The sequence below is a fragment of the Salvelinus fontinalis genome, chromosome 31, assembly GCF_029448725.1.
Source record: "Salvelinus fontinalis isolate EN_2023a chromosome 31, ASM2944872v1, whole genome shotgun sequence".
NCBI lineage: Eukaryota > Metazoa > Chordata > Actinopteri > Salmoniformes > Salmonidae > Salvelinus > Salvelinus fontinalis.
In genome coordinates, this window is record NC_074695.1 from 46715443 (window position 1) to 46730842 (window position 15400).

The 15400-nt window shown below is 43.3% G+C and overlaps 1 protein-coding gene across 5 annotated transcripts in view; it reads right to left on the minus strand.

The window, feature by feature from the left end:
* The window catches only part of LOC129830406 (IQ motif and SEC7 domain-containing protein 1-like), a 176379-nt gene that overhangs the window by 58542 nt on the left and 102437 nt on the right, over positions 1-15400 (minus strand). Inside the window, exon 1 of one of the 5 annotated variants that reach the window (XM_055892964.1) lies at positions 12180-13189. The exons of 3 other annotated variants lie outside the window; for them this stretch is intronic. In XM_055892964.1, coding sequence (XP_055748939.1) covers positions 12180-12256 — 77 coding nt within the window. In that variant the 5' untranslated portion in view covers positions 12257-13189. Of the gene's footprint in view, positions 1-9049; positions 9539-12179; positions 13190-15400 lie in introns of those variants that run through there. One more of the 5 variants, XM_055892966.1, reaches the window with a different exon arrangement.

The following is a 15400-nucleotide window of genomic DNA, read 5'->3' on the forward strand; positions in this document are numbered from 1 at the left end:
GACAGAAATGACATGTTTCTGAGCCAATTACAGTCTCCGACTGAAATATTTGCCAATGAATCCCACTACAGTTGTTAAAGATCTTTCTTTAGTGTCATTTTGATGACAGAGAGCAATGGATGGAGTAAGTCCCCATTGTACTTAAACTACGATGACAGAAAAATACAGAACATATCCCATTTGGAATACTCTGTCCTTGAGAAAAATATCGACAGAGTAAAGAAAATGACCACTGCGAAAACATGTTCAGTTGAAATACGTGTAAAAGCCTCACTGTGTCACGACGGCTTTGTTGAAAATGTGAATGGCTGTCACTGAGAAAAGCCCTTCCGCGGTGAGGACAGACGGCAGGTGGTCTCTGGGGACCTGCGCACGTGAGCAGCGCACGCTCGTCATCAAACGCTGATGGAACTACTGCACACAGTTGTCACGGTAACAGAAAAAGGCTGACAGAAGAAGTACTTCCTAATAATTGTCAAAGAAGGACTTAGGCCTAAAGGCCGAATCAAATGAAACGCAAACGAGCATCGCTTTCGCGTAGACGCGAGGAAAAATAGACTCGCTTTCTAATTTGAAGCGCATGTCGCTTTTTGACGGCGTCGACGCTCGCGGCTTTCTGTCATTCACTACGGTGGATTCTTATTCCAGTGCGTACACGCTCGTTTGCTTGTTTGTTTGATTTGGCCTTAACGCACAAAATGCCCTAGAAGGATAAACAGTACACTTCAATTATTATTTACATGCAACAGTCCCAACACTGTAATTTCTCACAGAGGCAGGTACTAATTTAAAGATGTGGGGATCCGTCCATGGAGATCAAACAGTAGGCTTTGAAACCATGCTCGTCAACTGATTATACTCAGCAGTGTAGCGTTAGGGTTAGCTCATGCCCAAAATAATAAATACCACAACTTGTTAGTGTTTGTATTTATTATGGATCCCCATTCGCTCCTGCCAAAGCAGTTTTTACAATTTTAAAAACATTACAATACATTCACAACACACTGCATGCCGTCAGGCCCCTACTCCACCACATATCTACAGTACTAAATCCATGTGTGTGTGTGTGTGTGTGTGTGTGTGCATGTGTCTGTGCCAATGTTTGTGTTGCTTCACAGTCCCCGCTGTTCTATAAGGTGTTTTTTAATCTGTTTTTAAATCTAATTTTACTGCTTGCATCAGTTACTTGATGTGGAATAGAGTTCCATGTAGTCATGGCTCTATTTAGTACTGTGTACCTCCCATAGTCTGTTCCGTGTGCCAGTAGTTTAGACAGGCAGCTCGGTGCATTCAACATGTCGATACCTCTCATAAATAAAAGTAGCGATGAAGTCAATCTCTCCTCCACTTTCAGCCAGGAGAGATTGACATGCATATTATTAATATTAGCTCCCCGTGTACATCCAAGGGCCAGCCGTGCTGCCCTGTTCTGAGCCAATGTCAATTTTCCTAAGTTCCTTTTTTTGTGGCACCTGACCACAAAAAAAGTTTGATGAAGTAGTCCAGTATTCTACATCAATAGGTCACAACAGGATAAAAAGCTACTGAATACTTCAACAGGGCAATCAATAGTTAGTCTCAGAGGACCATACTCGGTCTAAAAATGTAATTTGCCAATTCTATGAATGAACGCGGCGTAATAATGATGATCCATTCAGTTATTAGATGACCTCCAACATGTGGACTATACATCTATTAGCACAGGATCCATCGTCAACCGGCTCTGAAGAATCTTGGCCTATGAATTTGTAATGCTTCAGCGTTAACCCAAGGCCCTGGGTAATTGATCTGCTGTTCTCCTGTACAATCTCTCAGACAGACACGGAGCTGAAAGCACTCCAGTGGCCTGTCGAGCTATTTTATCATATTTCTCTCTCTTCCCCTGTTTCTTTGTCTCTCTCACTCACACACACACACACACACACACACACACACACACACACACACACACACACACACACACACACACACACACACACACACACACACACACACACACACACACACACACACACACACACAAAAAACATTAAGAACACCTTCCAAAATTTGGTTGCTGACCCATGTTGACTCCAAATCAATTCAAGCTTTATTTATACAGCACATTTCAGACGTGGAATGCAACAATGTGCTTTACAGGGGGAAAAAACCCAAATAGAAAACACTGAAAATAAAAGCTGAAATATTTACTACACAACAATCATCATATAAAAAAATGATGAATAACACAAACTGAACATCTAAAAAGCACCCTAAGAAATAGCAACGCTAAAAGGATGTGTTTTAAGATCTCCTTTTTATATGTCCACAGTTTCGGCCCCCCTCAGGTTCTCTGGCAGGCTATTCCAGAGGCTGGGGGCAAAACTAAAGGCTGCCTTTTCATACCTCTTGGTCCTAGGCTTTGGGATAGTTAAAAGGCCAGTGCCAGAGAACCTGAGAAACCTACTGGGTACATAACTAAAAAGCATGTGACATGTAAATGGGGCGCACAATCATAGATTGATTTATAAACCAATAGAATATTTTTTTTTATTAATTCTAAAACTCACAGGCAGCCAGTGCAGAGAACTTAAAGCCAGTGTAATGTGTGCTCTCCGTCTGGTCTTGGTCAGGACCCATGCTTCAGCATTCTCTATGTTTTGCAGTTGACCAATGGTTTTCTTGGGAAGACCAGACAGTGGAGAGCATCAAGCCTGCTTGTAATAAAATAAATCAGCCTGAGAGAGAATCGGCCGCACCTTGGAAATGTTCCTCAGGTGGTAAAAAGCTATTTTGGTCACATTCCTAATGTGTGTTTCGAAATTTTGTTCAGAATCTAAAATAACACCTAGGTTTTTTACCTGGTGTTTTATCTTTGTTACCCGTGAATTAAAATGTGCGGCTAGATTCTCTCTGTGCTTTGGCTCCAACAATAAGCACCTTGGTCTTGTCTTGATTTAGCTGGAAGAAGTTGTAAGCCATCCAAGTATTTAAATCACTAATTCAGTCCAATAACTTATGCGAGGAGCTAAAATCCTCTGGTGACACAGAAATGAAAAGTTGGGTATCGTCTGAGTAGTAGTGAAAATCAATGATTTGTTCTTTCTGATAATGCTGCCAAGGCATAACATATATAAAACTGAACAGTACTGGACCCAATATCGAACCTTGTGGAACGTCACGTGATATGTATTTTCTATGAGTTATGTTCACCTAGGCTGACAAAAAAACCCGACCAGTTAAATAGTTCCTAAACAAATTTAGAACTGGATTGGAGAGGCCAACCAACCACTCCAGTCTGTCCAGAAGGACATCAAGTCAACATTGTCGAATGCAGCACTTAAATCTTAGAGTACAAGGACAGAGAGCTGTTTGGCATCTGTGCTGGCTCTAAGACAATTCACCACATTAACTAAGGCTGTCTCTGGGCTGTGTTGGGCACGAAAACCAGATTAGATTTTAATTTTTTATTTTTTTAAATACAGTTTCCACTTAAAAAATAATTTAGCTGATTGGACACCAATTTCTCCAGAATTTTGCGTACGAATGGAAAGTTGGAAATTGGCCAAAAATTGCTAAGAGCTGAAGAATCTAGATAACTTCTCTTCTTATGCTTACCCCAGAGTTGTCAAATTGGCTGGATGTCCTTAGGGTGGTGGACCATTCTTGATACACACGGGAAAATGTTGAGTGTGAAAAACCCAGCAGCATTGCAATTCTTAACACAAACCGGTGCCCCTGGCACCGACTACCATACCCTGTTCAAAAGCACATATATCTTTTGTATCGTCCATTCACCCTCTGAATGGCACACATACACAATCCATGTCTCAACTGTCTCAAGGCTTTCTAAAAATCCTTCTTTAACCCGTCTCCTCCCTTTCATCTACACTGATTGAAGTGGATTTAACAAGTGACATCAATAAGGGATCATAGATTCACCTGGTCAGTCTATGTCATGGAAAGAGCAGGTGTTTTGTACACTCAGTGTATAGCGTGTTGGAATGAAACTCTTCATGTGCCCCTACTATGTACAGACCTTACACACACACACACAAACACCTCCTCACTCACATCACCTCACTCAAAGGCAGATAACGATGTAAAGAAGATGGCAGCCGTGTGATTCTGCAGTAGAGCTAAATTGGTAGCTAATTCTGGCTAGAGGTAGTGGCACCGTACTCTGTGTGCATGTGTTTTGGGAGCGTGCGTGTGTGTGTGTGTGTGTGTGTGTGTGTGTGTGTGTGTGTGTGTGTGTGTACGCTCGTGTGGCATAAACCATATGGTGCAGTGTGTGTGTGTGAGAGCTGCAGTGCAGCAACATGAGCTCATCTATTCTCTCCCATCGTCCCCACCCCCTCCTCTCCTCTCCCATCATTACATAAGTTAATGCAGCACGCTCCCTCATTATCCACCAGGCAGCCACAGAGACGAGATGCTAAGGCATATGACATCAAAAGTAAAAGAGCACAAGGGCTGCTGGAGAAAGATGCCGAAGAAGAGACGGAGACAGTGCCTGCCTTTGAGCTACAGCAGTTACAGCTACACTGATCATGTAAATAGAAGTATATGCCGGAGCCAATCCACACTGTGGCATTTCTTAGTGTATTCTGGTCACCAACACGAGGATACTGTGCTGGAAATGAAAGTGAACGAATGGGGATCGTGTGAAAGAGTGTAGCTTCACCGGCGTAGCAAAACAACTTCTAATGTAGTGTGCCCTACCACAAGAGATTTCAACAACTCAGACGAGCTTAACCCAATAACTCCATCAGTACTCATTAGTTAGGGGTAAATCCATTTGAATTCAATCCCTTTTTGACAGCAGCCCTTTTGTTGGAAACAAGAAGTGGTCAGAAAGTGGCCCTGAATGCAAAAAAAACATTCAGATAAAAAGTTGACCCATTTTGCATACCCCGCCCTACCATGTCTTCATCATGGGAAAAGAACGGTTAAATTGGTTATAATTTAAAAGCTTACAAACAGGGTTGTCAAACTATTTCACAACATGCTCTTGAACACAGGGGGTGGGTGACGTTGCGATCATTGAAATATAATTCCTAGAATGGATCCCTTCAAACCACTGCAATTGATCTGGTACACCATTGAAATGTAAATTGAATTGAAATTGTACACTACATTTTTTGTTGTTGTAGTGGGGACAGTAACATTAGTCATCTCTAAAAATGTCACTGTTAAGAAAATGTTTTTACAGATTTTGACAATTTAAAAGTATGCATTAAGGTGTTTGTAATAGAATAAATGAGGGAAAAATGAATGTAGACATTAATAAATGCATTCCAAAAATGTTTTACAAATGGTGGGGGAGTGCCAAGATGGCGGCACGGTGGCTTCAACACGGTGCCCTCTATCAGTCATCTAGTGTATAAATAAATCATTGATCACAACACATGACCAACTGCAGTGTACAAGGACCGACCGTTCTAAGAATTGATGTTCAGCAATCACAGAAAGGGCTATACTTTTTTTGCATTCAGTGTTCAAGGTGCAGTCTACCCTCTAGGAGTAACACGTTTAAATTATTAAGGATGTGGACACTGACTCCAACATTCAATAGAGCTAAAGAACTGCATGCACACAGAGCCAACAGTAAAGGGACTTTACTGTAGTCACACAAGAAAACATCTAGAGGATACAAATGAATACTGTGTAATTTCCAATTGAATACACTTTGGGTACAGAAGAATCAATTATGAACACAGGTGAATAAACTTGTGAATTTGGACCTAAAGCAACTGTTTGTGTGTGTGTGTGTGTGTGTGTGTGTGGTGTGGTGTGTGTGTGTGAACTTGTGAGAATGCCGCACTACTTTCAACATGATCAATCCATACTTCAACAAATACAAATATCAAACTGTTCCAATACGGTTGGCTGGAAAACAACCACACTTCAAAATGGCAACAACTGCTCATTACCATCTCCCTCAAAATGGCATTTCTGACCAAAATGATTTCCCCAGACATGTCGAAGCTGTTCCACACCAGAAGTGAACTCACCACAGTGGGACTACCTGCCATATTACAGCTTTTCCATTACACACGTCTCTCTCTCTGCCCAGAAAAGATCTCTCAACATAAACCCAGCGTCCCAACACAAGGACCAAACGTGCAGAATCCGGAGTCTCTCTTCGCTGGGTCCAGATGAAAGTCAAGAGGCTGTTGTTTGTCAAGATGTCCAGTTGAAGTCAGAACAGCTTCAGACCAGGTCCACATTCTGGCCTGTACTTCTGGGCTGGGTTAGTCCATGTTGCTCTTCCTCACAACAACCCCGGTTTCAGCCTATTCCACCCCAGTGGCGACACAAACAAAGTTACAGACACTGCGATGGACACGACGACTGACACAGACACAGTTGGAGATGCAGGAAGTGTATGAGACTACAGTGAGACTCCACTGGCTTTAACATTCAGATGAAACCCAACAGCCTGATCTCTTGTTTTTCCCCTCTGGATTGGGGACGGGATGCAGGAGCGCTCGGCACCAGAGACGCTATCCAGACACACACACAGTAAATAAGTCATGGCTGCTGTGATCCACTCCACTCGCTGCCCTGGAATTAGGATCAGATCAGGTTGCTTTGCTTCTACTGTGTCATTTCAGCCGCTTCACTGTCAAACAGTCAGACTATTGTTTTCAACAACTCCCTCAAAAGCCTCTTCACTTCAGACAGTCTAGCTAGCCTTCCTTGCAAAACAACCGTCTGTTCCTGCCAGAGACTAACTCCACTTGAACGAGACACCTGTGAAAGCTTCAGAGTCTGAGATATGATCAGAGGAGACAACTCCGGGAGGAGGCTGGAGAAAAGTTGAGAAAACAGGAGTTCAAAATGAAAGCTTTGTGTGTTTTGAAGAGACAGGCGTTTTACTCCTGGGTCAGTCCGTGTCTTGTGAGGGAGAGATAACAGTTCATTTCAAATCAGCCCAACCGGGTTCAGAAGATGGATGACTCAGAAAAACACTGAAAGGTGCAAGGTCAGGAAGAAGTAACTGGAATAAGTCAATCACAACACGAGCCTATTAAAGGTCCAATGCAGCCCTTTTGATCTCAATATCAAATTATATCTGGGTAACAATTAGGTACCTTACTGTGATGACTTTTGACCATTTTAATTGAAAACAAACAAAAATAGCTTCTTAGCAAAGAGCAATTTCTCAAGCAAGAATTTTGCTAGGACTGTCTGGGAGTGGTCTGAGTGGGGAGGGGAAAACAGAACATTTCCTGTTATTGAAAGATAAATTTGGAACTCTCTTATTGGTCTATTAACTAATTGGCTACGGATCCAGTTTTCGCCCATGCCTGCCCCGCCCCTCTGGATCATATTCTGCTCATGTCTTATTTTATGCGCATTTGTTTCTCTAACGTAGCTGCTGCTCACACTCCCACTCACTTCGCGATTCTCTCTTTACTCACCCTCTTCAGAGCCATGATGACGTAGCCTACGCCTGTCTCTGCCTCATGTTTCTGAACAACTGAAGAAAAAAAGAAGCAGGCGGCGATGTGAACGATCCTCCCAAAGCATATGTTATGAAGGCTACAACTGTCTCTGTTGTCGCGGATATTGCAGTTGCACAAACAGGACGCAGTCAAAACTCTTTGGAGTTGGCTAATCTTTATAGTTGCTGCCATATTGTAGTTCCTCAAAAAAAAAAGAACAGTACTTAACTGCCTGTCTGCTTCCTGCACAGCTTAGCCAATGTTTGCAATGATGGTGAACCCCCCCCCCATTAAATCGCTATTAAGACTGTGTGTCCGTCTTGCTGCGTTCCACCTCTGGGCAGCCAAACGTTCTAGGCAGCCGAGGGTGTTTCCGGACCGTTGAAAAAAAGTCTGACAATGGGCGAGATCGTTACGCCACAAATGCTGATATCGTGAGTAAATAGCTGCATGCAACTCAGCAGCGAAGAAGAACATGAAATCGCTAGACTGTCCGTTTGTGTCGTGCTTATGTTTGCAATACTGACAACAAAGTTTGTACGAACATGACAATAATGTATTTTGTGTATTTTGTCCGTGGGGCGATGCACAATTGGCATAGCGTCGTCCGGGTTAGGGAGGGTTTGTCCGGTAGGGATATCATTGTCTCAGTATGTAAAATGTAATGTAATGTAAAATGTATGCACTCTACTGTAAGTCGCTCTGGATAAGAGCGTCTGCTAAATGACTAAAATGTAAATGTAAAACATGTAAATAGCTGCATGTAGCCTACTAGCTGCATTATGCTTACTGAGGCATGAAATGCAATAGTTTGAACAGTTTTGTGTACAACATGAAGTTTGTAGGCTACGCCAGTGACCAGACAAAGGCGATCAAGCAGGGGGGAGAGGCGGGAGCTGCAGCAGCGGAGTGGGCCCACAAACTATACATGCGCAGAAATATTCATATTTTTTGCCTGGCCAAATTGGGATACAGAAACTCTGTAACTATGATATCACCAGGCAGGCCAAAACTCCATTCTACTAAAACAGGCTGACATTTCATGTGGTCTTATCAAACAACAACTCTTACACAAAAAGGCCATGATCATAATTTATTCCAACCTCCTAGCGTGGAAATGTATATAAAATACAGGAAAAATAAAGTTTTCCCTGCACTGGGCCTTTAAAAATAAGATTTACATTTTTTTTTTTTTTTGACCCAGATCATGTATATCTAAAACTTTGTTCTAGGGACATGTGGGTTCATTCAGGAACAGATGGCTTCTTTGAATAAAATGTCCTCTCATATTCCAATTTACCCCACAGGACTACCTGAGATGAGCCCTCCTCCTGCGGATTGCCTCGAAGTTTTAACACATCTTCATTTCCAAATGAATGATTGGGTTACTACGGGTATGTCATGCAAAATCTAGGACACGTTGCATTGCTGCCACTCCTACTGTCTATGTGTGGGATTTAGCCTAACACTGATGATGATGCCCACTTCCAGGGTATTGAATATGTAACATTTCTCCAGGAGTGCTTCCCTCTCTCTGGGGCCCAGTCCGAAGTGAACCAACGCTCGCGGTCTTTTACCAGACCAGGCAATAGGAGTCATTACAGATAATCTCCTACCTTATTGTTCGGCTGGAAATGCAGTACTTCCACATCACATTCCACGCGGCAGTGACATCACTGCAGACACCAGACACGCAGGGGGACAAATGTGCAGCACGGAACACGCAGGGAGGACGTTTCAAAATGTCCCAAACGCACCAAACTGTGGCAACTCCCCCTATAACAGTCAGTGGTGAGACACACTGTACCAACTCCCATATACTAGACCACAAATTACACCCCACATCCTTTACTTTCCATAGAAAAACACAGAATTCTTTCTCTTCTGGCTCCAGTTCCTTCAGCTGCGCCTTTTAGAAGTTCCCTGTCCCAGATTATCCTGCCCGAGTCCACACTCAGAAAGTTGCTCGACTAGCAAGTTCGCCTGATGACCAAGTTAGGTAAAGGCTCAGTACAGTATGTCTACGCTAACAGATTAAAACCGTCCCTCCTCGTAACAAAAGGCTCTCCACCCACACTGTGAACTACTACACAACCCCCTCCCTCTCTCTCCTTCCTTTGAGGACACCCCTTATTTTTCTTTCCTTACAATGCACACTAACCCATCTGGCTGGGACTGCCTGTGATAGCCACTGGATGTGGGCTAGGCATGCCTGTGTGCTGTGCCGGGTACGTGTATGTGCCTGTGGTAATACACGGGCCCATATCCAAGAACGACAGAGCGCTCAATGGGAAGGCCAAGCAGGGGGAGGGTTAGCCCCGGTTCAGCAGCTGGGAGAGGCTGTTTAGAGTTACTACAGCGGCCTTGCTTTAACAACACAGCTACTAAAGCCATGGAACTCAATGTAACCATGTTACCCTAAACCCTTTGCTGGCGTTTCAAGTTACGCCCCATGACTACATCTTTCCAGTGACTCTGAGGAATCAGGAGCATATAATGAAGTCTTTTAGACCAAGCATAAATTACTTGGCTTCTATAACAGGTTTTGATAATGGAATAAAAAACAACAGCCCTGTAATGCTAAATATTTTCCAAGAAACTATAGTGTCAGAGAGAGAGAGAGAGAGAGAGAGAAAATGACTCAAGTAAAAGGAAAATCACCCAGTAAAATACGACTTGAGTAAAAGTCTAAAAGTATCTGGTTTTAAATGTACTTAAGTAGTGATGGAAAAATGATTCAAGTAAAAAGTTCGTGTAAATTCTATACATCAAGATTCCATTAAGTAAATCATACTGCACGATTTTCTTGTTTTTAAAATGTACGTATAGCCAGTGGCACACGCCAACACGTAATTTACAGAACACAGTATTTTGTGTTTCGTGAGTCCGCCAGATCAGAGGCAGTAGTAGGCATGAATTGGACCATATTGCCGTCTTGCCAGAGCATTCAAAAATGTCACGAGTACTTTTGGGAGTCAGGAAAAATGGACGGCACTAAAATGTACATATTTTCTTTCGGAATGTAGTGGAGTAAAAGTAGTCATAAATATAAATAGTAAAGTACAGATAACCCCCAAAAACAACTTATTTGTACTTAGTTACTTAACACCAAGCGATTAACTTGACACACTATGATATTTGTACCTACAACTTATGGGGATTCACACCATTATAAAAATGGCAGCAGGCCCAATTTTTCAGGGTATAAAAACTGCTATGTAATGCATTAATAATGCAATATGGACATGTCCTCGTACTCTGAATACTAATGACCACAGTGTGCGTGTGTGTGAGCGAAGACATTAGCATATATAGATGTGACAGGGTGACAGGTGCTTCGGAGGGTTCCACAGGCCTTGGATCAGTCTTTCATGTCTCCAAACGCAGCTCAGTTCCGACTCAGTTCTGATGCCGTTGGCAACGTCAAACTAACTATATGGGTAATGTAGGCTATGCCTGTGCTGTATATCATTATCAGCATAACAGTCATGAAGTTGCAGCAGGTGATTGTTTTAATAACAATTAGCTTTTGAAGCTTCAAAATGCCCAATATGAGTGTTTCTTACACACATCTGTGTTGGGGGGGGGGGGGGGGGGGTCCTGCATGAAGTGGCATCAGAAAACACAAAGCAACACGATCACATAGAGAAGCAGCCAGGAGACTGTCAGATAGCCTTTGGAATTATATATATATATCCAGTCAGCCCTTGGTTGTTCCCCTTGATTGTAATAGAGCATATCTATTCTGTGGGAGTCAGCTACACATTTGTATTCTGAACAGATTCATGGGGTAATCACTGCAGCTCTACTGGAATATAGAACGACAGCTATCTATGTTGTGACAGGCAGTCAGGGACACGAGGGGCGTTTTATAGTCCCTGTAGAGTTGCAGGGGAATTGGAGAGGATGAATTGGTTCGTGAGCAGTGAGCGGGGACCCAATTTCCTACCGCATAAACTACCTACTGTATGTACAGTTCTGTGTATTAAAGCTGAGAGAAAACCCTATTCCTAGATTCAGTACAGTGACCTACCCCTGCACTCACTTAGAGCCGATTGAACAGTATTTCCCACTCCTTGTTCCTGCGACTAAGCTGATAACGCCGAGTTGTGGTCCAACCATCTGACATTAAATCTAACCCTATAACATTCCAAGGAAACTGTGCAGTGACACTAATACATTCCTAACCTGTAATGTGTCGGTTATAAACACTCAAAAACAGATTCACAATCTGCTCCGGTGAGCGCAGTAAACCGAACGAGCAACCCTGTGGAGATCCTGCACTAGGTGAAAAGGTGAAGACCACGAGGGAGGAGAGGCGGAGTGGATGCTGAGTCAAGTCACACCTTTTCTCTCCTCCGGAGCACTTGGCAGCTCCAGTCCCTTACACTAGACACCATTAAGTAGACAAGCATCACCAAGAGACCAAGTGAGTTAACCAAGTAGTGCAGGAAAATAAATGACCTTTTAACTAGTTTCTCTCAGGGTAATCAATTGCGGTCCAGTCAGCTCAGGCCCCGGAACCATGTTCAGTCAGCAATACGCCTAAACACTGTTCTGTTGTCATTTTCACAGTTTGTCTCTAAAACATGAATCTATATACAATATTTCATATCGTTTTAATTGACGTTTGGAGTGTTCTAATAAGAGCAGGAAAAAAAGATCCATAAGCCACAGGCACATCTTATCCTATCCTGCAGAACTTCAAAACAAATATGAAAAACGTCTAGTCTCAAGTCAACTTACCTCTTATGAAAGGTATTGTGAGGATGTAGACACAACACATGCCAGTAATCCATACAGAAGGTCTTTAATTTCCACATTTTTTTGCTCCGAAGTTCTCCTGCAAAAGATCAACAGGGGGCCACTATAAAGCGACTCAGAGCAGGTTAGTCCATGGTGCCAGGTGTAGGTTCCTGTGCCAGGTGTGGTGTGTTCTTGTTAGCAGATCCAGTAAACATCATGGCACTACAGATATAGAACGTTGCCCAGTTGTCCACTGTGTGCATTGCCAAACATGGAGTCTCCTCTTCTGGCAAACTGTCCTGGTCCTGAGCGGTTAAACCTCTTTGGACCACTACAGAACTTCTATGGTCATCCGCAGGCCGGACCCAGAACAGCTCTGGACGTGTTTCAACAAACACCAGCGTTAGATCAAGATTCAGACTAAAACCTATTTGGATCTGTTTGGCTCAACCCAAACCCAGTTGAAGTCAGGATCTGTCTCAAATAACTTGCACACTGTGTACTGCCTCAGCTCAGCTCATATCCAGGTCACCCAGGCTGTCCTCTGTTCCCGTCCCTCCAGAGTGGGTCAGGCTGAGAGCCTGTGGGGAGGCATGGCTCTAGATCCACTGCTCCAGCAGGCACAGGTACTGTAGTGTGTTGGAGTGCAGAAGCACGGAGGACGACTCCTCCATACGCCACACATCCCTCTCTTCTCTGCTCTGATAGACACCGTCTCAACCAGGCTTAGAAATGGCCTATTCTGCCTCCCTCTCCTCCTCCTCCTCGGTCGCAGAAGCAAACTTTCTCGATAAAGGCAAGAGATGGTGGCTCCTCTATTACTCTCTCACTGTGTCTCTGACCCCCTCTTCTGCTCCTCCTTTTCCTCCTCTCTGACTAAACTGTCTCTCCTCCCTCAATCTCTGTACCCTAACATGTTCTCTCTCGCTCTCTCTCTCTCCCCTGAAGTGAATAACAGCTGCTGCCATCCACACAGGACCTCCCAGAAATGTGCCGACTGGTTGCCGGGCAACACCATGGTACTACTGAAACTGCAAATGGAAGCTCTCTCATTGGCCCGATGTCGTCGATGGGGAGTGGCCACAATATTGTCCACGACTGCATGAGTGTACACCCGTGCTGTAATCAGAATAGGCAGAGGCTACAAGGGCTGAGTTGTTTTGGGAATAAAATCCTCTAAGGTAGAAGCAGGGCATGCAATGTTGCTTTAAAGCAGCGATCAGCAGTTGAAACAAAGCGATTCCCCGCCCGTTTCAGTAAAAAGCTGAAGGGTAGGGTTGGAGAAATGTAACCACTCTCAAATTCATAGACGTTAAGGCCTGACCATTCATGATAACAAAATTAAAGTTAACCGTGTTTTGAGGCTATATAGTTGGTTTACATTTACTTTGCTTAAAAACATTGGAGTAAAACAAGCTTATATGTTGAGTTCTGATGGGGTATGATAGTTGAACTAAGCTCATGGGGCATTTACTAGTTATATTTTTCAATAATCAATGGGTACATATAACTCATTTTTAAGTGGATGTAGCAACTGCTGATTGCCCCTTTAAACCATCAAGGTCAATGAGGAATTGCAGCGAACACAATGGCACGTGAATTGTAAGAGAGAATGAATATACCTGCTCTCTACATGAAGCTATTTATGAAGTAATTGAATACCTGAGGTGTGAATGGACACATGAGAATAGGTGGTATGAAGAGGTATGCAGAAAAAATACAATGGAATAGAAATGGAGGTGAAAGAACAATGCCCTGGATCAAACAGGTGCAAATCATCATCATTACCACATTGTTCAAACGAGGAGCGGCACACGGCTGAGCAATGGCCGAGATGATAGAAACACTGCTTCTCCGATCGACTGGTGACTTGCACTTGAAGACAAGCGCGGGTCTGTTCTCCTCTGTGCGTCTGAGAAGCCGCGTCAGACTGTTGTACCACGCTGTCCCAGTGTCCATGAGAAACAGGGGTAAGGAGGAGGCCCGGGCCTCTCGTCATTATTCAACCCCCATCCATCATCACCATCCCCCATACTGCTTCACACATGCACACGGAGGCAGACACACACACACACACGCACACAGGCACGCACAAAAGGTCCTGTTGATCTGGGCATTTTGCTCCCTCTCCCACTGACTGGCAGTCACGGCTTGCACCCTTTCACACACTCCCTGGCATAATATGGGCTTCCTGTGATCCAGAAGACCCAGCCAATGGCACCCAGAACTACAACACAAAGAGACAGACAGCAACACTGAACACCTATTGTGAGCAGAGACGGTGAGGAATTAATTAATGCAAACAATCAATCAGTAGCTTATCACAAAGCCTGGGTGCCCCATTTATACGCATCTCACAAAATGAACCACACACACACCGACAGTTCAATTGTCTCTTTTTAATCACGATTTGTTCCTTGAACGCATAACACATTCTACTGAACTGACACTGTGGACTGCCAACAAGTAGGCTATTGTTTTACTGTTAAATTATTGCATTTTCATTTAGTGTGAATGTACTAAAGCACTGTGAAAGTAACCTATTGAATTAGAGACAACGCAAATGCACAGAGGTATGGATTCATCAACATCAACGGTGGTTTTATGAACTTACACACTCAATGTTTTCAGAGAGCCGTGATTGTTTCATCCATCTCAATTCACTGTTTGAGGAGCCATACTGACAAATCCATTAGAGCACTACATGCGTTAGTGTGGGTGGGTCTCTGTGATCACAGCACTTTAGAGTGTGTGTCCGAGGGGGAAGAGAGATGGGAGAATCAACTGGTCAACACATGGGTCTGATTCATACAAATGAATGGTTGTGATCCCTTTCAGGGCCCGATGTGCACATGAACCACAACACATCTCTGAGGATACAGACAGATTCAGATAGCACTGTTTTTGCCATATGAGAAGAGATACATACACACACACACATATATACATATATATCTATATATCTATACATACATACATACATACATACATACATACATACATAGTGGGGAAAACAAGTATTTGATACACTGCCGATTTTGCAGGTTTTCCTACTTACGAAGCATGTAGAAGTCTGTAATTTTTATCATAGGTACACTTCAACTGTGAGAGACAGAATCTAAAACAAAAATACAGAAAATCACATTGTATGATTTGTAAGTAATCCATTTGCATTTTATTGCATGACATAAGTATTTGATCACCTATCAACCAGTAAGAAT